General features: G+C 48.8%; 2 protein-coding genes across 5 annotated transcripts in view; one reads left to right on the top strand and one right to left on the bottom strand.

Moving 5' to 3' along the window:
- Window positions 1–1,073: 1,073 nt before the first annotated feature.
- Window positions 1,074–27,163, bottom strand: part of SMIM35 (small integral membrane protein 35) — a 102,781-nt gene continuing 76,691 nt past the window's right edge. For both annotated transcript variants that reach the window (XM_082411208.1, XM_082411207.1), the window contains one exon: window positions 1,074–5,331. The gene's annotated coding sequence lies outside the window, so the exon portion shown is untranslated. The remainder of the gene's footprint in view (window positions 5,332–27,163) is intronic.
- IL10RA (interleukin 10 receptor subunit alpha) lies at window positions 12,673–26,622 on the top strand. Of its 3 annotated transcripts, XM_082411092.1 has the most exons (7): window positions 12,673–12,818; window positions 14,913–15,027; window positions 15,635–15,825; window positions 16,694–16,863; window positions 18,619–18,766; window positions 20,787–20,908; window positions 23,997–26,622. In XM_082411092.1, exons 1-7 carry the CDS (start codon window positions 12,752–12,754, stop codon window positions 24,921–24,923), a joined length of 1,740 nt encoding a protein of 579 aa, XP_082267218.1. In that variant the 5' UTR covers window positions 12,673–12,751; the 3' UTR covers window positions 24,924–26,622. The 3 variants fall into 3 exon arrangements, with proteins under 3 accessions (XP_082267218.1, XP_082267217.1, XP_082267219.1); XM_082411091.1 differs by lacking the exon at window positions 12,673–12,818 and having other exon boundaries at window positions 14,351–15,027; XM_082411093.1 differs by lacking the exons at window positions 12,673–12,818; window positions 14,913–15,027 and adding an exon at window positions 16,341–16,409 and having other exon boundaries at window positions 15,685–15,825.

The following is a 27,163-nucleotide window of genomic DNA, read 5'->3' as shown; positions in this document are numbered from 1 at the left end:
ACACTGTGGAATAAAAGATCAGTGAACGTGAAGGCACAGCAATAGAAACTATCCGAAATGAAACACAGAGGAAAAAATAGCCACAAAAGAAAAGAATATCAGTGAGCTGTAGGCCAGCTTCAAATGGCCTAAGATTGGACTCCCTGAAAGATTCCTGAAGGAGATGAGAGAAAGAGGAAACAGAAAAATATTTGAAGAAATGATAGCAAAATTTTCCAAATTTAATGAAAATTATAAACCCACAGTTCTAAGAAATCAACCAACCAAACAAACAAACAAAAAATCTGAGCACAAGAAACATGTAGAAAACTACACCAAGGCACATTATAATCAAATTGCTCAGTACCAATGTTAAAGAGAAAATCTTAAATGCAGTCAAAGAAGGACATGTTACATACAAAGGAAAGACTAAGATAAGGATATGTCACATCAGAACCAATGTGAACAAGAAGACTATGGAACAACATCCTTAAAGAACTGACAGGAAAAAACAATCCATCTAGAATTCTATGCCCACAAAAATATCTCTCAAAAATAAAGTTACCATAAAGATATTTTCAGTTATACAAAAGCTGAAAGAATATTCACCCCACACCATTTTCCCCTATTATTAATATGAGAACATTTGGTTACAATTAATGAACCAATGTTGATACATTTTCATTAACTAAAATTCATACTTTATTCATATTTCCTTAGTTTTTACTTGATGTCCTTTTTCTGTTCCAGGATCCCATTCAGGGTACCACATTATATGGGTTGCCATATCACATTACATTTAGTCATCATGTCTCCTTAAGCTCCTCTTAGCTGGGACAGTTTCTCAGAGCTTTCTTGTTTTTGATGACCTTGACAGTTTTGAGGAGTACTGGTCTGATATTTTGTAGAATGCCTCTCTGTTGGAATTTGTTTGATGTTTTCCTCATGGCTATACTGGAATTACAGGCTCTGGAGAAGACGACCACAGAGGTGAAGTACTATTCTCATCACATCATATCAAGGGTAGGTACTGTCAACATGACTTATCACTGTTGATGTTGACCTTGATCACCTGGCTGAGTTAGTGATTGTCAGTTTTCGCCACTATAAAGTTACTCTTTTCCCCCTCTTTCCATACTGTCCTCTGAAAGAAAGTCACCATGCACAGCCCACACTTAAGGAGTAAGCAGTGATGCTCATTGAGGGTAGAGTATTTACATAAATGATTTGAAATTCTTCTACATGGGAGATTTGTCTCTTCTCCTAGTTGGGATTTTCCATATTTTGCTCAGAGCTTATCACTGTTATCAGCCAGAGGGTTATCCAGTACAAACTATTCCACCATTACCTGAACTAGACCTTCCCATATCTAACATTTGTTGGACATTTATGCACCATGCACTGTACTAAACATCTTTCATGTATTTAATTTCATTTAATCCTTGCAATAACCTTATGCAATAAATACTATTATTCTCATTTCATTGAGAAAGAAACTGAGACTCAGAGTTACTCTACTTGTGAACCCCATGGCATTCCTGGCTATGCCTTGCACACCATACCCTAAAAATTGGAGTGAATTTCCATAGATTGTTTGTCCACCCAGATTTTGTGCTGCTTGGTAGACCCTGCTCTGAATCCTCTCCTTCACACATTTCTCAGCCTATCTCTGAGGCTGTCTATCCTCCCTTCCCTGCTGGGCCTGGTTGTGTAGTAACTAGGCTGGCTCCTCAGCCTGCCCCAAAGCCTACCCCAGAATCCAGTTCCATGGCTTCCCATGGGTGCCTGAACTCTCAGGTGCAGAGCAGCCCCAGGGCATGAGGGGTCACAGCCTCACACCTCTGCTCACATGGAAAATGCCTTCCCGCCAAAGGATAAAAACAACTCCTCACACCTATGAAGACCTGAGCCATCTAGAAGACTGTTTCACACTCTGAACAAAATCCCCCACCCAGATGTTCAAAGGCGAGAGAGCAGGGAGGGAATTGAAGACTCAAAAGCCGCTATGGTTGGAAAAGAAACCTAACAAGACAACTTCTGGGCAGTTAACCCACCTGCACCCACAACAGCCCTTAGAGGAGGAATCATGGGTATCAGTAAGGCTCAGCCAATTTTAGAGAGTTCAACCACTCAATGCTCAAGGTTTTGCCCTTCCTCACCCCACCCTAAACCTCATCTTGGGCATCGCAATGGAGTAAAAACAGGATGCGGGGGCAGAATATCATTTGATATTCACAGAAGCCCTGGAAGGATGACAAGGGACTTATATTTTCACTTTACCATAGAAATGGAGGCTTAAAGATGTAAAGCGATTTGCCAAACTCAGTAGAGTTAGCAAGTTGTCTGACCCCATCTTGGCCTATTCACACAGATGGTTTGATGGAAAAGACTAGGACCAGTGTCATTACCAAAACATCAAGTTGAGGCACCTAGTAATAGTGGCCAATAAACAAAGATGTAGATGAAAACTGTTGGCCAAAAGAGTACTCTGCAAAGTTGGGGGTGACGCACAAGCCTGGAATGACTAGTGTTTATCAAGGAGGGTTCTCTGGAGACAGTGTCGAATATTCTGCAGAAGGAGGGAAGAGGAGGCAGGAAGAAGGCCAGATGGGTCCACACTCCCAGAACATTCATCTGACTGCCATCTCCTGGAGCACTATGCCTGGCATGGGGCCCCTGTGCAGAAACCACTTGGTGGCATCTACCCCGGAAACCCATTTGGATCAAGCACCGCAGGCAGCAGAACTGGAGCTGGAGTCCCAGGAGAGGAAACAATCAACCTCAGTGTTCTGCTCCCAGCCAGACAGGTCTCTGAGGGTTGCCAGCACTTGGCCTACTGCCTAGCACACAGTGGGGCCATATTAAAAGTTGGTTGACTTGAGTGCTCCTGGAAGAGACTGAAGTACAGAGAGGTGAAGTCATTCTCCCAAGATCACACAGCAGTAAGTAGTAGAAATGAGATTCAATGCAGGTCAACAGGCTATTCAGCATTCAAGCCCTCACGCTTTCCCCTCCACCCTATAGTCTCTTGCCTCAAGGGCCAGAAGAATGTCACTTTCTTGTCTTCATCTCTGTAACTCCTGACACAATGTCTGCCACACAGTAAGGTCTTCTGAATTTTTTGTTGATCAAAGATTAGAGGTCTGCCCTTAACACTGAGCTCAGGGGGTTTCCTTGCTAAACCACATGGCACACTGGGCAGGAAGTGAGAGGATGAGGCCTGAGGGAGGAACGGGGAGGAAGGGTCCTAGGATACCAGGCAGGGGCCATGAGTTAGGATTGGGCTAAAGGATGGGGAGAAGGCACAACAGATTGACCCCTACACACAGTGCCTGAAACCCACACCCCTCTCCCCATGGGCCCCTCCCCAAGCCCTGCACATCCTGCTGGTGCTGGTCATGCCCTGGTCCTGCCATCTGTTCCCTCTGCCTGCAACACTCTTCCCTCCCCTCTTAACCTGGTGACCCCAACTCGTCCCTCAGATTTCAACTCAAGCAGCACCTCCTCATAGAAGTTCTCTTGGGCCTTTCTCACCAGGTCAGGTCCCAATTATGGACTCTCATGGCACTTACCACAGTTGCAATTTTGCATATTATTTGGATGATTATTTGATCAACGCCCATCTCCACTTCTAAACCCTAAGGCTCCGAGAAGGCTCTGCTTCGCTCACCATGTCTTCCCAGTGTCCTGCAGTGTCCGGTGTTGAGTAAATGCTCAATAAATATATGTTGAATCAAGGTAGGATTGAATGAATACAGAAATGAATGTTGAAACTGGTCACTGTGGTAAGATGAAAATGGCTCTCCAGAAGCTATCCATGTCCTAATCCCTGGAACCTATGAATGGTTCCTCCTATGGAAACAGGGTCTTTGCAGATGTGATTAAATTAAGGATCATCAAAATGAGTCCTACATGGACTTCCCTGGCGGTCCAGTGGTTAAGACTATGTGCTTCCACTGCAGGGGGCACAGGTTCAATCCCTGGTCAGGGAACTAAGATCCCACATGCTGCACGGTACAGCCAAAAAATAAAATAAAATATAAAATAAAATAAAATGATAAGATAAAATAAAATAAAATAAAAATAAAACTATTCCTTTAAAAACAAATGAGTCCTACATGTAATCACATTCAGGCTCCTGAGAAATTCTTGTAATTAAAGAGACAGGGAGATTTGACACATACACCTCACTCTGGCTGCCTTGGGTTCTGGGTCTCTCACAGGGGGACACGGTTGTACCCAAACACCTGCCAACAGGCCTCAACCTAGTTCTTTGCCTGGCAACCTCCCAACTGACCTACAGCTGGAATGTCCCATCTGCTTCTTTTTGTCTGTGGCTGGTGGGAGTAGGGGTGAAAAGGAAAGTGGTGATGTAGGGTCAGACAGGCCTGGACTGGACCATTTGCTGAGTAACCTTGGGAAAATCATATAACCTCTCAGTTTCCTCCTCTGTAAAATGAGAAAAGAATACCTCAAATAGGATCAGATGAAGTAATAACAGCGCATTAGCCAGCATAAAAATAAACGCTAGGTTTCCTTTTCCCCTCACTTTCAAACTAAGCATCTTCCAAGGCAAACACAGTCTCTTTTTCATTTTTGTCCCCCCGTGCTAATCACAGTGGCTGACACAGAGCAAGTACTCAGTGAATATTAGCAGATTCAAGCTGTTGACCCAAGAGGGAGAAGGGCCGTGAGGAAGATGTGGCAATAATGGACTTTGTTATCAAAGTGGGACCTCAGAGGAGCTGAGTTACTGACTTATGCTTTAGTATGTAATGACCAGAGTTGGTGTGGGGAGGAAAGTTAAATGGAGAGGGGGAAAGAATTGAGTCCAGAGCTCAAGAACACATGTAATGGAAAGAGGTTCCTAGTCCAGGAGCCAGAAGAAGTACCTCATTATATGGTTGCAAAGGGAGCATCTCCTGAGAACAATGGATGGGCAAGTATCCAGTACTCACATGGAAACCCTCCTGTTAATTTATAAATGTGGACACAAGTAGTGACCACTTACAAAAATTTCATGAACCTCAGAGCATTTATTCACTTCAGCTTTCTGAAATTAGGTTTAGAATTTCCACAATTGGTAACATTAAACATGAGTCACCTATTTGGTGCTTCATACCATACATCAAAGTGTTGATAAATGGTATATATTTCTGAACATTTATTACTTAATCAAAGAATTTTTATGTGTTAAAAAAATGTGTTTACCAAACCAAAGTTCCAAGAAGTATAAAAAATAACCTCACCATATTCAAGAACTCTAAAAAGCTGCAGAAGAAATGCTCATTTTTCTCTCATGGGTCCTGAGAATTTTCCACTTGGGTTCCTTTGGTGTCCTGGGAGGAGGGGCTGAGGGAGGAGAGAAGGGCAGGTTAGTGCAGGCAGAAAGGAGGGGCTACCGGCCACCAGAAGGACCAGCAGGACTTCCCGTTATCAGTCACCCAACTGCTGGCTTGTGAAAAAGAGTTTGGAACAAGGTGAGAAGGACAACTCACTTGTTCTTATGTCCCAAAAGGTCAGATGGCCACAGAATGAATCTGGGGGTGAGGTGTGAACTTGTCTAGCTAACTGAGCTCCTCCTCTCTGACTTTCATTTTCCTATAAATTATAAGAACTTGAACTGCACCCTCGGACTGTAGAACTTCCCTCTTCCATGCTCCCCTCCCACGCACCCATCCACTGGGAACATGTGCACACTTTCTACGCACCATGCCCAGCTGACCTCCAATTATCATTTCTTGTACTTGTCATTAATTCTGTGAAAGAGGAAAGGCCTTATTTACAGTATGTCCTGGGGAAAGTGCTGGAAGAGAAGCAGGGGTACAGATGAATTGTCCTCCACGTACAGATTCCAGGATTCCAAGGGGCAGCAAGATCTCTTGGAGCCATGAGGGGACGGGGAGAACAGGCTTGGGGTTACGACCTGGCCAAGATCTGCTTGGCCTGGCAGTGACCAGAAAGGAGACCCAATCCATAAGAAAAATACCAGCAGTACTAATACCCTACATGTGTATTACACCTTAGAATTTACAAGACACCTTACATCTAAGCTGGTCCTTAGATGTTATTTATTACAGGTTTAAATCCCCTGAAAGTACATGCTCCTGATCAGGCCAGCGTATGACTAATTTTTGTATCCCACAGGACCTAGTCAAGGGTACTTAACAAACGTTTGCTTACATTAATCCTCTCGACAACCCCAATAGGCTATAAGAAGAGGTATCATCTTTATATTAGAGGTACGAAACCTGAGACCTGGGGAATTTGTGACCTGCCCAAAGTCACAGATGACAACTGACAAACTGGGGCTTAAAGCCCGGTTTTAGGTCTTCCCACCCAGCACTCCTACTGCTACCAGAGGTACAGTGGAATGGATACCTTTAAATTCTTGAAACTGAAAAACTGTAATTCGAGGGTTACAAGCAATTTCTATATCACAGAGTAGTAATTAGGGTTTGTCTTTAGGTGGGAGCCTCCCTCTGTCCTGGGTGAACCTTCTTAGTCATGTCAATAGAAAGTAAGTATATGCCCATAGTTTTGGGCAAAAGCCCAGACGTCAGTAGTGGACCCAAGACAGGTCCCTCAGACCGAGGTCTAGAGGTTTTGTTTGGCAATGTCAACTGAGTATCTCCTTAGCAGATCCATGGCCCGGAGAAGTTAGAAAAATAGGCTGAATTTAGGCTTTCCCTCCCACACCTGAACATCACTGTTCTTTGTCGTGGTTCTGCTCATAGAAGACCAGGGGCCCAGACACGCACAGGAGATGCAGGTAAACCTGAGCTCTTCCCCTCCGTGGAGGAATGGCTGTGCAGGGCCCTGGATTGTGCTTGACATGCCACTGTCTGGGCCATACAGATGCTGTCCCACTTGTGCTGTTATCTGAGGCTAAGGCAGACTTAAGGAAATATGCCAGCAACTAGCCCTTTGTGGGCCATTGGAGCCACACTATACATTGGGGTGGGGCTAGGAATTTCCCTTGAAGGATATTGATGCTCTTCCTGTGAATCATCTTAAAGCGAGAAATAAGAAGAAGAAGTAGTGGGCTTTGAGCAGGGAACGGAAGGCCTCTCCCCTCTCTGGGGGCAAGGAAGTTGTTCAGAGAGGCCTGGAGATTTCCAAAGGTGGGAAGCTAACTGGTTCCTTCCTGCCACAATGACTTCCAGGAGCTTAAGGTAAGTTTTCAGAACGGGACCGAACTGGTGGCAGCTCCGAGTGGCTACTTCTTAATAGAGTTGAAAACTATCTCTTTGGTACTTCTGCTATTTGCAAGCCTCCAACAGCAAGTCAAAATGTGATAGGCCCTGTGTCCACACTTGAAGTGAGCAGCTGCAGCCCAGCACCATGAGACCCTAGGAGGTGAGGTGTGAGACTGCCAGGAGAGCCCTGGGCATGGGAGACTTCCCTGGAGAACCACACAAGTTCTCTGGAAATGGAAACCCAAGAGCAGATGAACTTCCTCCCTTCATAGGATAGGAGCTCAGACTGCTGTTAAGTTTAGAATTAAAGGGAAATGACACCCCTAAAAACTGGAGAAGTCAAAGTCATCTGGACTACAGAAGGAAAACACAGCTGTTTCTTGAAGGGAATGGGATATTTTTGTCAGCGTTCTTAATCTCTCGTACCCAGGTTCATGAGAGCAATGGCAATGGACTAGGTGCTCACCCTTCCTGATAAGATGATTGGAGGCAAGGAGGAGTCCAAGTGTGGGCAAAGGCCCCAGTTGTCCTGGGGTGGGGTGGGGTTCAGCACAACATACACCCTGGAGAAGGGACAAGTGAATGCAGACAAGGGGAAAGGGCACTGGTTCCCTCTAGTTAGTATGAGGCCTTTCTGCTGAATATTTCTACTAGCCACACCCCCTCTTATTTGGGAAGCCTTTATCAGTTGTCAGAACACTTCTGTATCTGGCCTTGCAACAGCCCAGGAAGGTTACAATTCTTCCAATCCTGTCATTAGCTAATAGAGGTAAAGGGACTGGTGCAAGGGCACACACCTGGCAGTGGCCAAGCTAGGGCGAGAAATAGGTCTCCTGTTTCTGAGGCCCACAGGCTGCTCCCAGCAGCCTTGTGGATCTTGACCACTGGCCAAGAATGATATCCCGAGTAGACTGCAGGCTTGAGATGGCCCTTGGCCCCAGCTCTGCTGATTCAAGAGAATTAGCAGGGGAGGTCCCTCACCTGGGAGACCAGTATTTCTTCCTCTTTTCTCTTTGCTAGGGGGCACAAAACATGACAGGTGATTCACATGGTCTTCATAGTTCCACAAGCTTATTTGTTGGGGCCTGTCAGGCAAAAAGTTGAACTTCAATCAGATCAGGGTTTTGATTCTGCTACTAACTAGCTGAGTCACCTTAGCTAGTTACCTCTGTACTCTGGGTTTCCTCTTCTATTTAAAATGCAAATCTGCCATGTCTCTCTCCTGCCCAAAACCCTTTAGGGAGGCCTATCACCCACCCAACTAAAATTCAAGCAACTCTCCATTCAAGTCTGAGCCACCATCTGAACAGAAGAGAGAGGGACATTCGGAAGGGGGTTCTGTTCCTGCTGAGCTCTTTTATTCTCATCCAGGAGAGAGCCAGGCAGACGGTGAATGGATGTGGATGTTAATTAGGTTCTGTAACCAACAGCAAGAAGGCTCCTCCTGGGGCTGGGCTGGCCCTTGATGGCCTCTTCCCCTCACATCTGTCATTCGCCTTGACCCAGTGACTACCAAGTATCCCCAGGCAGCTTCCTTTTCTCTGATTTCTTCTCGGGGTTGGTTCCATTGAGGTCTCTCTCCCTGTTATGTTTAGCTCTGACATGGTGATCACAAGGCCTGGAACTTCCCTAATCACCAGTCCAGGGACAGAAACTGCAAGCCGTGTCTGTTACCACACTTGAGCTGGACTTCCTACCGTTCAGATGCCCACCCTACCCCACAGTGGTGCCCATTCAGAAGCATCAACCTGAAGACCAAGATGAAGTAGAGCGAAAATGGGACAATGGAACCATCCAAAGCCCAAAACTTGTCCTAAAATTTTCCCAGTGTGGCCATGGGGGCAAGGCTCTGCCCACATGTTCTCTGGGGCTCCTCACCTTCCCTCTTCCCACCATACTCAGCCCTGAGCTGTTCCTCCTCCCCCACCCTCACCCTCCTCTCTTTCTCTCTCTCAGCTTAGTAGACACTTGTCTTTTCCAAGAACTCTTCCAAGATTGGGAAGGGCATTTTTTATATGGTGGCAAAAGCATGAGCTCTGGAGTCAAACAGACCTGGACTGTAATCTTAGCTCTGCCACTAAGTGGCTGAGTGATGCAAACAAGTGATGTTGTCCCTGACCTCACTTCCCCGTCTGTAAGACATTAATAATTATGTCAATCTAGCGGGGTAGTAATAAGGATTAAATGAGACAATGTTTGCACATTAATCAGGGTAGTTAACATTAGCTGCTATAACAAAAATTCCAAAATCTCAGTGGCTACATACAAGAAGAGTGTGCTCCACACTCAAGTCACAGGCTGATGTAGATTGGGTGTCTCTCCTGCATAGCTCCCCTCCAAGAGGTGATTCAGGGACCCAAGCTCCTTCCATCCCCTTGGAGTCCTCCACTAGGCCCCCTCCACTGGCTGACAGAATAGCAAAGACACAGTTAGAGGCCAGGCCGGGAAGTGGCACCCATCAATTCAACTTTACATTGGTTAAAACCCAGTCACATATTCCATCTAATTGCAAAGCAAGCTAGGAAATGTAGCTGTCATGTGTGCCCAGGAAGAGGAAATGGAATTGCTAACCATCTAGCCAGTCTCTGATACAACATATTAAGTATTTAGCAGAATGACTGATACGTAGTAAGAGCTCAATAAACAAAAGTTACTATTATAATTACTTTCTATTATCTGTCCCAATACTGGTATGAATACCAGAAATCACTGAACCTTAGGTGGACTTTTCACAACACTGAGATTGAATAACTGGATACAAACCATAATAAACACTGAATTTCTTAAAAGAAAAAGGTACAGTAATCATATGTCTGACATAACTCCTGTTCTAGGTGCTTTCTTTGAGGCACCAGGATACACTGGAATAGTCTACATTCAAATGCTGACTCTGCCCTGAGCAAAACATTAACCTATGTCAGTCACAGTGGTTTCCTCTTCTTAAAATAGGAATGCTAATTTACTCACTTTACAGGATTCTTCAAAAAATGCCATATTCCCTCATATCTAAGCATATACTTCCCTCTGTCTGGAACACCCTCCTTCTCCCCTCTTCACCCAGCTACCTCCTACTGATTTCTCAGGTCTCAGCTTAGATGTCACCTCCTCCAGGAAACGTTCCTTATCCTTGACCCCAGTTGTGGTAGAGTGTCTGTTTCCTGTGTCCCCATGTGAGCCTGTATTTCCCTTCCCAAAGCACTTACCACAGCATATTAAAAATCTCTGTTCACTTTCTCTCTCTAGCTGAGTGTTCATTTCTTGTGGAAAGGGACCTTGTTTTCATCACCATTTTTTCCTCAGCCTCAACAATGTGCAGGCACATAATATCCCCAGGTTCATAATGATATGCATTAAATGTATGTCATATGAATGAATTAAGAAATCCTGATCCTTCTTCAAAATGGTGAGGGGGTATAGACTTGTAAACTCTTACAACTCAACACAAAAGTAAAAGTAAAGACAAGTTCAGAAAGACACCGCGCAGTGTACTCCTGCTTGTAAAGGTCAACGGGAACTAAGAAGTCATTTCAGACAGTAGCCACACCCTTGGGTCATGCCTGGGTACTTCTCAGCAATTGGCTAACTTCTAATCTCTCAGTTGAGCAACAGAGGGTGCAAAAAATATCCTCACACATTAAAAACCCTGGGACTCTTCCTCCAGGCTGATGTAAGAGTGTGGCAACAAGAGCTGCCCACTTAGGGTGGCCCTGACTGACCATGTGTCCTGCTGGGCTTGCATATACCACTCTTCACTATCCATGTGGCCAGTGCATCCCTGACCTTCACCGACCACCATCAAAAAATGAGGTCTTGGGCTTCCCTGGTGGCGCAGTGGTTAAGAATCCGCCTGCCAATGCAGGGGACATGGGTTTGAGCCCTGGTCCGGGAAGATCCCACATGCCGCGGAGCAACTAAGCCCGTGTGCCACAACTACTGAGCCTGCGCTCTAGAGCCCGCGAGCCACAAGTACTGAAGCCCACGTGCCTAGAGCCCGTGCTCTGCAACAAGAGAAGCCACCGCAATGAGAAGCCCACACACCGCAACAAAGAGTAGCCCCCGCTCGCTGCAACTAGAGAAAGCCCACGCGCAGCGACGAAAACCCAACGCAGCCAAAAATAAATAAATAATTTTTTTTTAAAAAATGAGGTCTTTCTAGTCCCAAGGTAGATCTTCAGATACAGGATGGGACTTCCATCCCACCCCCCGCCCCCCATACACACACATAGTCTGAAGCACATGCCACCACCCAACAACAGTGAAGTGGACAGTTTGTCTCCCATGCCCAGATACCTTCCGTGCACCTGGAGTGAAGTGTCAGATGAGCCAATTGACAGAGGTATGAGTGACTGATGACATTTACCCAGTTCTCCCGGAGCACTATTACCCAGCAGGAAAAAAAAAAAAATGTGGTGCTCCAAGAACAATTGTGCTTCAAGGACAAAGGACGATCCTGCCTGAAGAAGTGTCAGCGTTACACCCCCTACCGGACTCTTAATCGCCCTCCCCACCATGTTGCAATGGTTAGGAAATTTCTGAGCCCACCTGGGCAACGGGACCTGTCCCAAATAAGGGAAGGCATAGGCCCTGTCCCACTCCCACCCTATAGAAGGAAGGTATATGTGCCTCGACCAATCAGTAAACGAAATTTTCACCTCGGGCCATTCGTTTGTTTTCTGGCTATAAAAACTGATCAATAGCACATGTTCCGGCTCGACTCTCCCAGACTACTAGGAAGTCGACCCGCTGTTCTGGCAGCGACCCTTCCCGCTAATAAATTCTATATTTTTACATTCTGCCTTGTGTCTGGAAATTCTTTTCGAACCCCCGTTCGGACCACGACAAAAAAAACTCTGAACATGAAGATTTCAGGCAGGAGAGGGAAACCAAAAAAGGCTGGAAGACGTCGTCGGCACCCCTTCCAAAATATTAAGCAGGTAGAGGACTGCCTATTTTACTGTTGGTTTAGCTCAGGCCTACATCAAGGTACTTGGCAGCTCCAAGGCTCCCACACGTGTCCTCTCACACATCCCCTGAGCACCTGGGGCAATGTCCTTCCCAACTCCGAGCAGCTGCGGATCCCAGCCCTACTCTTCCGTAAAATTGGCTCTGACGCCCTCACCCCACCTTCCGCACCCACAGGGACAAGGCTGTCCCTCGCCACCTGCACCGCAACACACACACACACACACACACACACACACACACACACACACACACACACACATACACATACACACACCCTCCAGGCTACCCAGACTGCTTTCACCCTATTACACCGGGGGCCCCGGGAGGCGAGGAGGGTGAGAGTTGCCCAGAGCCCGGCCCCCGCCCCGGGACAGCATGCACAAGCCCTGCCGCAGCTTTCCTCTCCACCTGCCTGGGCTGACCATGCTCCGCAGCGGTTCTGGCTCCCTGACGCCGCGGCTCGGGGGCGGGGCGTCTCGAGGCTCCGCCCTTCTGACGTCAGCCTAGCGGGGCGCGGCCTGGCAGGCGGCCGGAGGTTTCAGTCGCAGTCCCGCAGAGCGGCGACTGGAGGCAAGCATCCCGGCTCCGGAGGATGCGGCTGGACCAGGATGCTGCCGCGCCTGATACCGCAGCTTGCGGCCCTCCTCAGCCTGCTCCTCGGCTCTCGCGCGCACGGTAAGGATCGGGGTCTAGCCCTGCCCTCTCCGCGCCCGCCCCGCTCCCTCTCCTACCGGTCGTCACTCCTACATTAAAGTTCTGAGTCCCACGGAGAATCCCGTCTGGTTGGCCCTCTACGGAGAGGGGCGCCCATTATCTCCCCGCTCCCCGAATCTCCCTCATTCCGGCAAGCCTGGGTCTCAGGCTCACCCGTTGTGGGCGTGGAAGAGACTGAGATTGACTGGGGGAGTGGGGAAGTATGGATAGAGAAGTTAAATGACCCCCCCACACACAAGTCACCGTCCACCCGCCTCCCTGTGAGTCATAAATTTACCCCTGGCTTTTTTGTTGTTCTAGTTCAAATGAAGGGACTGCTGGTCCCTCTGGGGAATTACTTTGATCTCACTCTGACTCTACCTTCCCTTAGCTCTCCGATTAATCTATTTCTGCCCCATGCCATGTCACCCTATCTCAGCTCTTTTCCCCCACTATTACCTGTCACCCCCATCGGATCATCCCTTCTCCTTCTTTAGCCCCCAATGCTCTCCCACTGCCACCTGCCTCCCTCCTCCCTACTGCTACTCCTTAGCTCTCCTAACCCAGCCAGAAATCCTGGAAAGTTTCTGCAATTGAAAAGACTAAATCCTGAAGGGAGAAAATGAAAGGGCCAGGAGCCGGAGGGACCAGGATCGGAGGCAGGGAGAGCAGGGAGTGAAACTGCTTCTACATGACGCCAGAATACGAAGTAAAACATGCAGTCACCATTCACATGATAGAGAGCTGAGCTGGGGATGTGCAGCCCAAACACCACAATGACCCACTGTGTTTTTCACTTTCCGTATACTGTTTTGAAATCGAGACACAGTCTTGAGGATCAAAGACAGTATAAGAAAGAAAGCAAGGGACCGGGACAGATGTGCTTTCTAAGTGAGAATGACAGTCAGAAAATAGAAGCATTATTAGAGAGATGATGAGAAGTTGGAGAACAAGGGAAGCCTGGGAGTCGCTCTCAGATGGAGAGACATTTAGGGATCGAGGAGGAGAGAAGAGGAACTGAATGTGGGTATTGGCCGTGTACTTCATTGCACTTGATCGGCAAGACTCTTAAAGTAGGTGTATTTATCACATTCTTACAAATGAGAGAACAAGTTCAGCGAGGTTAAATGATTTGTCTGAGTCACACTACCAAGTGCTAGTTTGAGGCTCTTGAAGTTAGAGTTTCCCATGGTGAAAGGTGTGGGTGGCTGTGAGGGGAAGACGGGAGGTGGAGAGAGGCACTGGTACTTAGTATATCACCTTGGAGCCAAGGGTGCCAGCTCTTTGTGGAAACGTCCTCAGCCCAGTTAGACCCAGGACTGCCTGTCCTACTCAGCCTAAGGCTGGGCATCTGGCTGCAGTAAAGCCCTCCTAGAAGTGGGGGGATGGGACAAGCACTCAGCTTGGGGTTCTGTGAAGAGAAACAGGTAGATGCCAACTAGCAGGATATCTGTGTACCCAAAGAACTCCAGAGGGGGGGGCCCTTGGGCTAGAGCCAGGGCTGGGGCCAGGGTGGGGACCAGGTGTGGGGATGGGGAGCAGGCCTTGGGATGGGGCTGGAGCAGGGACAGGGATTGGGCAGAGCCAGGGACCAGCTCATCTGAGAGCTCATTGTGGGCACATCTTAGCCCTCAGCCCCTGCCTTCTTGCCTGGGATGCATCACACCCACCGTGGCTCTTCTCAACCAGCACTTCTGCTTCTGATCACATACAGCACAGGACAGGGATTTAAGGACACTATACTAGCTCTGGGATCAGACACATCTGGATTCAAAGGCCCACTCTACCGCTTACTACCCCCATTGACCTCGGGCAAGTCACTTAACCTCTCTGAACCTTCATTTCTTCTCTGGTAAAATTGGGGTAATAAATGCCCACCTTGTAGGATTACTGTGATAATTAAATGAGACAATGCATGTAAAGTACTTAGCTAAGTACTCAGCTCAAGGTAAAGTGCTCAGTAAATGGGAGCTGTTAGAATGCCTGCCACCATCACCACCATCATCTCCTCCCTGGCGGGGAGGTGGAGGGGGCCTCTGCTAGCTCTGGTACTGACACTGTTCTCCCTGTGGACAGAACTGCCCAGACCTTCATCTGCGTGGTTTGAAGCAGAATTTTTCTACCACGTCCTCCACTGGACTCCCATCCCGAATCAGTCTGAAAGTACCTACTATGAAGTGGAGCTCCTGCGGTAAGCAAAAGGGAGGATGGAGAGAGGAGGGAGGTGAGTGAGGGAGTGGGTGAGTCCATCCCCTTCTACCCACCCTGGCATGGGAAGATACCTGCCTTGTTACTGAAATGACACCAGGAAGGACCCTGGCACATATCCATCAGATGACAAGTACTGATCAAGTCTCATATGGGCAGAGTAACGTGCTGGAAGCTCTGGGTGAGAAAACCAAGGTATTGCCTTTACCCTCAAGATTTTTCCATCTTATTGGAAAAACAGGAAAAGCATGCATAAGCCAGTTGGAGAACAAGGAAGCCCTAAGGACTACAGATGTAGTTGGGAGAAGGGAGGAACTGGGCTGTGTTGCAGGGAGTGGCAAGTCTTCCTGGAGGAGCTGGCGTTTGAGCTACTCCTATTCCAATCTAAGAGTCTTCTAGAGCACAGAGAAATTGGTACAGAGTCCCAGAACCAAGGGAGATCCCCTTGCAACTAGACGCCCCAGACTAAAGGGAATACCCTGAGGGCTATACCATCATGAGAGCTCTCCCCTGGCCTCTTGCTTCCCTCCTAAAGGAGTCAGGTTTGAGCACAAGTTCCTCTCCCAATGCCTACCCCGCTATCTCCCCAGGTATGGAGTAGAGCCCATCTACTGGAACCCCATCCGCAACTGTAGCCAGACCCTGGTGCTGTCCTGTGATCTCACCATGCAGACCCTGGACCTGTATCATAGCAATGGTTACCGAGCCAGAGTCCGGGCAGTGGACGGAGGCCAGCACTCAAACTGGACCTCTCCCAACACCCGCTTCTCTGTGGATGAAGGTGCTTTTCCTCCCCGGGGCCTAGAACATGGCTTTCAGGGTCCTTTCCAGCCAGAAGCTCTAGTCTAGAACTTTTCTCTCCGTTCCCATAGCTCGCCACATCTGCCTGGCTTCCTGGCTGGGGATTTAGTTGCCCAAACAAGCCTGAGTCAGGACTTTGGAGAAGGTTTAGATGAAAATAGCCAAGTTATTCAAGATTTAAAAGGGAACTGGAGTTGTTTATCCTACAGAAGAGAAGTCTTGGGGTGAGTTGGGGCAGCTGAGTCACGAGGGCCAGGTTGGTGTACTTGTAGGGTTCTGGGAGAGGAAGCAAATCCGTAAGAACTCAGCACAGGGCAGCAAGCTGGAGGCAGAATTTCGATCAGGTCCTCCTCCCTTTAAGAATGAATTCCTCGGGGTCAGGGTGTGAGGCTTTGAAGCAGGGAGGTGCTATTGAAGCAAAGTTGGGAGTTTCTCTCTGCAGAGAGAAGAGAAAAGAATAAGCCCCAAATGCGATGGGATTCTTTCCTTCTGCAGATTGGGACTGACTGTGCTCTATGTGTGTGGCAAGGCTGCTCTGCAGAATTCAGAATGCTGCTCTTGGAGGTCATTGTCTCCCAAAAGCTGGCTGCAGAAACGTCACCGTGTGTGTGTTTAAAATAGACGTTTCCAGGACCCAGCTTCCAAAATTCAGATTCACTGTGTCTTGAGTGGGTCTGGGCATCTGCGTTTTTCACATGCTCCCCAGGAAATCCTTATGTTCTGCCAGGTTGAGAAACCTGTAGCCCAGGTTTTAGGATGGGTAAAGCTTGACCCTGGAGGCCAGGTATGGATGGGGTGCCCAGGCCCTCCCCAGCCTGCAGGCCTCATGGTTTTGTCTCCCGACTCAGTGACTCTGACAGTTGCCGGCGTGAAGCTAGAGATGCGCAATGGCATCATTCTTGGGGTGATCCAGCTCCCCAGGCCCAAGATGGCCCCTGCAGGCGACACATATGAAAGCATCTTCCACAACTTCCGGGAGTACGAGGTTGAGGTTCGCAAGGTACCAGGACGATATAAGGTATGGGATTCCCCAAGGCCAGGCTTCCCTGTCACCTGGGCCGGAAGTGCCTTTTGTGTACCCCTGGGGAACTTTGCCAGCAGAGTTGAGAGAGCTTGTGGGGCAAGTGGGGGGAGCTGAGATGGCCACAGCCCTCAAACCTGTGCTTCTGCCAGGTGGCAGGGAAGACAGTGCCCGCTAGGTGTCAGGCAGCTCAGGAGACGTTATAACTATCGCTTCCAACCCCCTTGCAGGTGGGGATTTTATTCCATGTTATAGGTGGGGAAATGAGGCTCTCAGAGGCTATGAAAATGCCCAAGCACACTCGCATAAGTGGGGGATCTGGAATCTGCAAAATCCATCCTCTTTCCTTTCAACCGCAGTTGATTCTAGCCCCTTCTGGGATGGTCCTCAGTATCTATAAAATACTTCCTTTTCGCTTTTTTTTTTTTAACATCTTTATTGGAGTATAATTGCTTTACAATGGTGTGTTAGTTTCTGCTGTATAACAAAGTGAATCAGCTATATGTATACATATATCCCCATAACCCCTCTCTCTTGCGTCTCCCTCCCACCCTCCCTATCCCACCCCTCTAGGTGGTCACAAAGCACCGAGCTGATCTCCCTGTGCTATGCGGCTGCTTCCCGCTAGCTACCTATTTTACATTTGGTAGTGCTTATATGTCAATGCCACTCTCTTACTTCGTCCTAGCTTACCCTTCCCCCTCCCCGTGTCCTCAAGTCCATTCTCTACGTCTGCATCTTTATTCCTGTCCTGCCCCTAGGTTCTTCAGAACCATTTTTTTTTTTAGATTCCATGTATATGTGTTAGCACACAGTATTTGTTTTTCTCTTTCTGACTTACTTCACTCTGTATGACAGACTCTAGGTCCATCCACCTCACTACAAATAACTCAATTTCGTTTCTTTTTATGGCTGAGTAATATCCCATTGTATATATGTGCCACATCTTCTTTATCCATTCATCTGTCGACGGACACTTAGGTTGCTTCCATGTCCTGGCTATTGTAAATAGAGCTGCAATGAACATTGTGGTACATGACTCTTTTTGAATTATGGTTTTCTCAGAGTATATGCCCAGTAGTGGGATTGCTGGGTTGTATGGTAGTTCTATTTCTAGTTTTTTAAGGAACCTCCATACTGTTCTCCATAGTGGCTGTATCAACTTACATTCCCACCAACAGTGCAAAAGGGTTCCCTTTTCTCCACACCCCCTCCAGCATTTATTGTTTGTAGATTTTTTTGATGATGGCCATTCTGACCGGTGTGAGGTGATACCTCATTGTGGTTTTAGTTTGCACTTCTCTAATGATTAGTGATGTTGAGCATCCTTTCATGTGTTTGTTGGCCATCTGTATATGTTCTTTGGAGAAATGTCTATTTAGGTCTTCTGCCCATTTTTGGATTGGATTGTTTGTTTTTTTGCTACTGAGCTGCATGAGCTGCTTGTATATTTTGGAGATTAATCCTTTGTCAGTTGCTTCATTTGCAAATATTTTCTCCCATTCTGAGGGTTGTCTTTTCGCCTTGTTTATGGCTTCCTTTGCTCCTTTTCGCTTTTAATACAAACGAAATCATGGTAATCACAGAGATCTTGGGCTGCCTCGATAATGCAGGGTTTTTTATCTTAGAAAAAGAACACTGAAGGGGGTTGGCCTTCAGGGCTTTAGAGCATCTCTAAAGGCCCCTCCAGCTCTCAGCTTCCATGTGGCATGGAACAAGGATATCGTGTTTACTGCTCTGTTTTCGTTTCAGTCCCATGACAAGATAAAACATGAAAACTTTAGCCTCCCAGTCCCGAGAGGGGTGGGAGAGTTCTGTGTCAGGGTGAAACCATCTGTCAGCTCCCGAGTGAACAAGGAGGTCTGGTCCAAGGAGGAGTGCATCGTGCTCACCCCGCAGTGTGAGTTGGTCAGGGCTGCTGTCCGGGCAGGAGGGAGGCAGGACGGGCCTCGCAGGTCTGAAAAGCATTCCATTGAGGGCTGCCGATGTGGGGCACTGTGCTAGGCGCCCCACCCCCAGCTGCAACACAGCTCTCCATCCTCACACAGCCCTATGAAAGAGCTCCCATTGTCCCCATTTTAGAGATGCGGAAACTGAGGCTCAGTACCTATAAGCAACTTTCAGGGTGTGGCCACAAAGCCAGGTCTCCCAATTCAGCGGGTGCTTCCACTGGAGCCCAGCTGCACCCCCAGGAGCCCTTCTGCAGCACCCCTCAGCCAGCTGTGCTGGTTCCTGTTTGTTACATTCCTCTGCTGTCTTTTCGTAGAGCTGGGGGCACCAAGGGCTTCTCCAAACTTCCCCTCGTCCCCCTCAGAGGAAAGCAGAAGTGAGCTGACTCCTCCCCACAGCTGCAAAAGTCAGCAAATACTGTGCCAGGCTCTCAGCCCAGTGCTGGAAAGGGGAAGGAGGGAAGGGAATATGGCATGTGAAGGCCGTGGTTCTGCCCACTAGGATCTTACAGTCTGGCTGGGAAGACAGGGTGTGCCCAGAGCAGGCTGTAACTAGCTACTCAGGACAACATATGTCAAGTGCCCGGCGAATCATGCCAACAGTCAGTGCGCTGGGAGTGCCCAGTCCAGTGTGGGCAGCGTCCAGCAATGACCAGAGGGACTCCTTACTTTTCTACAGTACATTTCAGTTTATGGAAGACACGCACAAACTCATTGTCATTTCAGCCTCAGTCACACTGAAACAGAGTAAGGCAGCGTCTGTGTGGCAGGCAGCCTTAAGAGCTTTTCAACATCCACTCACTGATATAGAAATAGTTTTGTATACAGGTCTGGGTTCAAATCTCAGCTTCGCCACTTATGAAATATATGACCTTGGGCAACTTGCTTAACCTCTCTGGGCCTCAGGATGCTAATCTATAAAAATAGGGACGATAATAGTATTTACCTCCTAAGGTGGTTATAAGAATCAGGTGACGTAAGTACAGTAGTCCCCCCCTTATCCGCAGGGCATACGTTCCAAGACCCCCAGTGGATGCCTTGAAAGCACGTATATATACTATGTTTTTTCTCTATACATACATACCTATGACAAAGTTTAGTTTATAAATTAAAGAAAAATTTAAGAGAATGCCCAAATTGACAACATCACTACTCTTGCACTTTGGGACCATTATTGAGTAAAATAAGTTACTTGAACAAAAGCACTGGATACCACAACAGTCCATCTGATAACTGAGGCAACCACTAAGTGACTCACAGGTGGGATCTGCTGGACAGAGGGTTGATTCATGTCCCGGGCCAGACAGAGTGCAGCAGTGTGAGATTTCATCATGCTACTCAGAACGGCACACGATTTAACTGATGAATTGTTTATTTCTGGAAATCTTCCATTTAATGTTTTTGGACCACAGTTGAACACAGGTAACTGAAACCACGGAAAGCAAAACCACAGATAAGGGGGGACTATTATAAAGGGCTTGGTTCATGATAAGTGCTGTGTGCTTCACAACCATCTATGAGGTAGGCACTATTATTTTGCCCGTTTCGTAGATGGTAAAACTAAGGCTCAGATAGGCTAACTAATTTGTCCACAGCCTCACAGCTAGTAAGTGGTAGAGCTGGGATTTGAACCCAGGTCTGGCTGCTCCCAAAGCCTCCCTTCTTACCTTCTGTACCATCCTGCCCCACTGCTACGTATGCCTTCATGTGAGTTCTGTGCAGAGAGCTGGAGGCCATGTGTCTAGTGAGGGAATCCTTCAGGGCAGAGGTTGGAGGGCCAGGCAGGGACTCCCAAGAATCCAGGCAGGGCCTCCAGAGTTGTGGCCTAGAGGTAACCTGGGGGGATGCGGGCGGGGGGGGGTCACTCGGCCCCTCACCGAGAGGCTCCTGAGAGGGGCCATGGGATCCTCGGGGACTGCCCCTCTATATCCCACGGCACCAGGCTATAAACCCATCTCTCTGGGCCCGCAGATTTCACCGTGACCAACCTCAGCATCTTCTTCACCTTTGTCCTGCTGCTCTACGGAGCCCTGGCCGTCTTCCTGGCCCTCCAGCTGTATGTGCAGCGCCGGGGGAAGTTGCCTACCGTCCTGGTGAGTCTCACGGGGAGGCCACTGTCCCATCCTTCCCGGCCCCACCAGGACTCCGGGAGGCAGGGAGCACCTGCCCAGGCAGGCCGTACCCTCAGCCCTGACAAGCACCATGGGGGTGGAGGGAGGGTTTGAATGCCAAGCCCAGCACGGAGAATGTTGCCTTATAGTGGCCCAGATAAGACACAGTAATCCCAACCCGCCACACACCATTTTGTTACTATTTGCTAATAATTGGCCACGAACCAACCCCTGTGCATTAGTACCTCGGAGTCAGGTAGTTATAGCCTCACTTTACAACTGAGGAAACTGAGGCGTAGAGAGATTGTTACATGCAGAGGGTCCCACAGCCAGGAAGAGTCAGGGCCGGAGCCCAGCCTTTCCCATCCCTGGAGGCTGGCGATGGGTGCTCGGGAACAGGAAGACAAAGGGCTGCTGTCAGTGTGGGAGAGAGCAGAGCGGAGAGGTGATGCTGAGAGGCGAGCACCTCCGGCCCTTCCCACAGCCTCTCCTCTTGCTACACAGTGCTGACAAACACCACATTTGTAGTCAGCCGGCCTCCAAAGTTCAACTTGCCGCACTGAGCAGCATTTCCAGACCACAGCCCGTCTCTGGCCTGGGATTCAGACTGGACCAAAGGTGGTCCCCACAGCTGACATTACTATGATGGTCGAGGGCTCAGCTGGAAGGGTGGGCTCCTTCAGGGAGACCGGGGCCCAGGGAAGCTCACAGCTGGAAGGGGACCCTCCACAAGGATCCCAGGATCTCTAGGAAAAATAAGGAGAGAGACAAAGGCCCTCTGAAATTATTTTGAGTAAGAACTCTGGGATGGGGATGGAGGGGAGAGAAGAGGGGTGGAGCTGCCTGCTGAGTGCACCAAAGGGCCTGCCCTCAGGGATGGGTAACTAGAGAGCAGAGTGGTAGGAAAGGACCGCTGGATGGGAGAGTCTTAGTTGGGCTTGGGAAAAGGCATCTAGTAAGAGAGAGGTAGCTATTGACTTACAGTTACCAAGCATCTACAACATGCAAAATGTTGTACAGAAGCAGCTGAGTAATGTGGCCACTGGTCCCAAGGAGCTTGATTACGTCTGGTGGGGCAGCCGACGAATCAACTATTAAGTTTAATGCAAACCAGTGAAATGGACATAGATGCAAAAATGCCAGAGGAGATGACAAGCAACCTCTGGTTTTTTTGTTCCTTCTGAACGTTTGGATCACAGAATTGAGTTGTCCTCATGAGTTTTTTCCTCCTCAAGATAAGTACAGCCCAGTTTCCTTCCTCTAATGATCACAGCCATTACTAACTTTATAAATAACTGAGAGAGCACAAAGCAGTTTCACATGCATTTGCTTGTTCTCATTCATTAGCTGCTTTGATCTGATCTTCAATGATTATCAAAGGAAGCATTGTTAAACAAGTGGGGATTACAAATCGGGACAGTTGAGTACCAATTCCAGATTTTTTTGTTCTTTGCTGCTGTGTGACACTGGGCAAGTCATTTAACTTCTCTGAGGTTCAGTTTTCTCCTCTAGGAAATAGAGATAATAATACTTCTTTAGAGAATTATTGGAGAGTAAAATTCAATTCACTAAGTGTTTATTGAGTGCTTTCTCTGTACCAGGCACTGTTCTAAGTATTTTACATGCATGAACCACAACTTGAGGAGGCAATACTGTCATTATTTCCATTTTGCATAGGAGGAGCTAAAGCACAGAGAGGATAAATGATTTGGCCAAGGTGACACAGCTGATAAGAGGCAGACCTGGGATTTGAACCCGTGAAGTCTGGCTCCAGAATACACATCCTTAGTCACCAAGCCATATGGTATCAATAGGGATCCAACCAATAAGAGTTGCATTAGAGTCATCACATACAAAGGGAACAAGGGCAGATGTGCAACAGTGAGTCAGTAAGTCAGTCAACAAACCTTTGGAGTGCCTACTATGTGCCAGCTCAGTTTAAGCTCTGGGAACAGAGTGGCCAATAAGAACAGACGACTCCTGCCCTCAAGGAGCTTCTATTCTGTTGGGGTTGGGGACTGAATGTGTGTGTGTGTGTGTGTGTGTGTGTGTGTGTGTGTGTGTGTGTGCGCATGTGGGGGCACAGAAAAAAAAATAACTCCAGGAACTAAGTGCTAGGAAAAAATAAACTAGGTTAATGGGAAGAGAGTGTCTGGAGCACTGCTTTAGCAAGGGTGATTGGGAAAGTCTCTCTGAGGAGATGACATCTGAATTGAGCCCTGAACGATAAGGAGGATACAGCCATACAAAGTGCTAGGAAGAGTATTCCAACCAGGAGTAGCCTGTGCAAAGGCCCTGAGACAGCACTATCCAGAGCAGGAGGAACACCAGTGCGGCTGGGGCAGAAGAGCAAGGGGGAGAGAGGTTAAGTGACTTCCCTGGGACTCTGGGCAATTAATGGGGAACGAGGCCTCCTCAGCTGCTAGATCTGTGCTTGTTTCACTGCCCCACGCTGTGTTTATGGGAATCACTCAGGGAGCGGAGAAATTAACTCGGTGTTTCACATCCAGCATTATAAGAGATGAAATGAATAACATGGGATAGGATAGGACAGGACAATACAATAGATCACAGGGCACAGGTAGTAACGATAAGTAGTATTTTGTGAAATTGGTTTCAATCATATATGAGTTATACATTTATGGGCTATTTATATACAGGTTATTGTGTAACACATTTCTTACTTGGGGTCATAGTGAAAAAAAGTCTGAAACACATTTCTAGATCTCAGTGGGTCCAGCCTGCTTTCGGGTTTGAAAAGCACTGCTGATGGAGCCTCCTGAGAACGTTCACCTTTCCCTGCAGCCTCCCATTCTGCCTGTCATTCTGTCTGAACTCCAAGAATACAGGCTTCTTAGGTATCTGGCCTGAGTCCAACTGAGAATTGCATGAGGAGGAAAACTCAGTTCTGAACCAAGACCAAAAGGACAAGTGGCAGTGTACTCCAGCCTCTGCAGCACCCCCTCTGTTGGAGAAGTACCTCCTGAACCCCTGGCCTCCCCTGGCCACACTGGGGCGGGTTCCTGCAGGTGACCCTCCCACCCCTCTCACTCTACCTTCTCCTCCCCAGGTCTTCAAGAAGCCCAGTCCCTTCAGCCTCATCAGCCACCTTTCCTGCCCAGAGACCCAAGACACCATTCATCCCCTCGATGAGGAGGCCTTCCCCAAGGTGTCCCCAGAGCTGAGGAACTCGGAGCTGCACGGCAGCACGGACAGCGGCTTCAGCAGTGCCAAGCCATCCCTGCAGACTGATGAGCCCCAGTTCCTCCTCCCCGCCCCCCACCCCCAGGCTGGGGGTACTTTGGGAAAGGGGGCGACCCGGTTGCCGGAGAACAGCTGCAGTAGCAGCGGCAGCAAAAGTACAGACAGCGGGATCTGCTTGCAGGAGCCCAGCCTGAGTCCTGGCACGGAGCCCAACTGGGAGCCGCAGGTGGGGAGCGACAGCCAGGACCAGGACGACAGCGGCATTGGCCTGGTCCGGAACTCTGAGGGACAGCCTGAGGGTGTTCAGGGTGGCTCAGCTTTGGACCACGTTAGTCCCCTGGGACCGGAGGTGGCTGCGGGAGAAGACCCAGCCGCAGGGGCCTTCCAGGGCTACCTGAAGCAGACCCGGTGCCCGGAGGAGAGGGCAGCCGAGGCAGGCGGCCTGGAAGAAGAGTCCTCCTCAACAGATGGCCTTGGCCCCAAATTCAGGACATGCGTGGATGCTGAGGCGGACTGGCCTCTACCAGCCCTGGCCAAGGGCTATTTGAAACAGGACCCCCCAGAAATGACTCTCACTCCCTCAGGGGCCCCAGCTGGACAGTGGAACCCACCAACTGAGGATTGGTCACTCCTGGGCTTGACCAGCTGTGGTGACCTTGGAACATCTGACTGGAGCTTTGCCCATGATCTTGCCCATCTGGAGTGTGTGGCAGCCCCAGGGGGTCTCCTGGGCAGCTTTGACTCAGACCTGGTCGCCCTGCCGCTGATCTCCAGCCTGCACTCAAGTGAGTGACTCAGGCTAAAGGGCTGCTTTTGGCTTCCGCTGCACCCTGCCTGGACCCAGAGGGGCCCCAGGGGATGAAAGTGAAGCACAAGGCCAGTCTGGGCACTTTTCTGCAAGCGTAGTGAGGCCAGCGCCAGGCCTGGTAAGTGTCCAGGGCAGGAGGAAACTAAACTAGCACAGGGTACATAGGTGGCATTGGCCTCCTGTGCAGACGGGGCCCTGCAGGCTCTGGCGGAGCTGAGAAGGGCAGGGCGGAGATCTCCACCTCCTTGGGATACTTCCCACATTGTAAAGGACTACTTGCTCAGGGGAATCATGGGGCTTTTTGGAGCTGTGGTGAGGCCACCAGGCTGAAGTCAGCTCAGCAAGCCAGGCCCCCCTGCTGAGGCCAGCCATGTGTCAGGGCCTCCAGCAGGATAGAGGGCTGAGAGGATGGAGGCTTCAGGGCCTCACTGCAGGGGCCATTTCTAGGAGGTAAAGGAGGGAGCAGGGGCCAGAGGGAGCTGAGATCCAGAAGGGGGCTTCTGGCTCAGAATCCAGTGCTCTGGGGATGTCTTGTGTCCATCTGCAGACAGCGCCCTCTTTCAAGCAAATACAGAAGCATCCCCCTGGGGCACTTGGAGTGGCCAAGCCACGCACTACCCTCACCCTGCTGCCCACACCATCTTGCTGACAGTACCAGCGAAACCGTGGGTGTTTGTACTGGTCAAAACTCAGGCCTTCCGGTGGCCTCTAGGCTTGGACGCCACCTTATCTGCCCAAGAGGGTCAGGGTTAGGACCTGCACTTGTGTTTGCTGCTGACGTCCAGCTACAGGACAGGACACTGGGGTGGGACCTCTGCTCAATGATCAGCTGTGCGACCTTGGGCCAGCCACTTCTCAGAGGGCCTCAGTTATCCCATCTGTGATGTAAAGAATCTCTAGGGGACCCTTCTAGATGGATGGATGTTAGCCAAGCTGGCTTCTGGGGTGACATCTCCAACCCCAACTGACCCTGGGTAGGGAGGAAGCCGTGCCTGCACAGAGTCGGCTTCTTTCCCACGCCGCGGGCTAACTGATGTAGCAAGAGCGCATGGCACCGTGCTGAGAGAACAACCAGACCCTGGGCCCAGAGAGGGGGCAGGTGTGGGCCCTGCTTCCCCGCAGTCAGTTTAGAATCTGTCTGCAAAGCCAGTTTACAGTCCGTGGGCAGGGAACCTGGGAGGGGTGATAGGCCTGGGGTGTGCCCCCCCCCCACCGCCAATTCATCCTCGGCCCTGTGTTCTCCGTGGCATTCTGGGAATAGACATCAGGCCCGGGGCATCCACCCAGAGTCCCTTCCACTCTGCCAGGAAGCTCGTAGGCGCCAGTCCGATAATAACTCCCTCTAGAAACAGGCTTGAAGGAGGGGTTTCTCAGCGTTTCCTTGGAAGGTTTATTTATTTATTTTGTTCATTTATTTATTGAAGAGGCAGCAAGATACAGGGAAAGAATTCTGGGTATTTCGATAGCCTAGGAGTTCTCATTCTGATTTCACTGTTTCTAGCCGTGTGACCTTGGGAAAGCCACTTTTCCTCATCTGTGAAACCAGAAAACGTTGTCTGACTTGTTTCATTCATAAGGGTGTGAGGTTCCACTGAGGACGAGGATGTGAATGTGCCTTGGACACGGGCTCTGTAAATGAGTGACATGTGTTTTTTCTTCCAATAAATTGTCAGAACCACAGGAATCTTGGGAAACCAATCAGATTTCTGATGACACAGTGGCTGGTAGAGGCATCAAGTTGTTGATGATCAAGAATGATAATGAGTAGGATGTGTGATGTCGCTTTAAACTACCAAGACTGAGGACTTAGGCTCAAATCAGGTCCAAGTCCTCATGTTAACATTTATTTTCTGTGACCTTGGGCAAGTTTCTTACTAAGTTCCAGTTTCTTCATCTATAAAATGGGAATAATCATTCCTCATGGGGATGTCAGGAGGTTTAAATGAGGTCACACATAAAGAGTTACATTTAAAGCTGTATGGGGAAATGGACAGTTTTTCTTGGATGAAAATGAAAGAGATCATGAAAAATGTATGTTAAGTATGTAACGAAATTGCTGAAAGGGTACGTGAGAAAAGATAATGAATGCAACGTAAGGTAAAGAGCATGTAATGTAATGAAAGATAATGAAAATGAGTGTAAATGAAAGAGCATGCAGAGGGTTCTTTAAGAAGACTGAAAAGGAAACAGTGGGACGGAAAACACTATCTTTTGGATGTGAATTC

This window comes from Balaenoptera physalus (assembly GCF_965194825.1).
Source record: "Balaenoptera physalus genome assembly, chromosome: 10".
NCBI classification, from domain to species: domain Eukaryota; kingdom Metazoa; phylum Chordata; class Mammalia; order Artiodactyla; family Balaenopteridae; genus Balaenoptera; species Balaenoptera physalus.
This window is presented reverse-complemented; position numbering and strand designations above follow the sequence as displayed.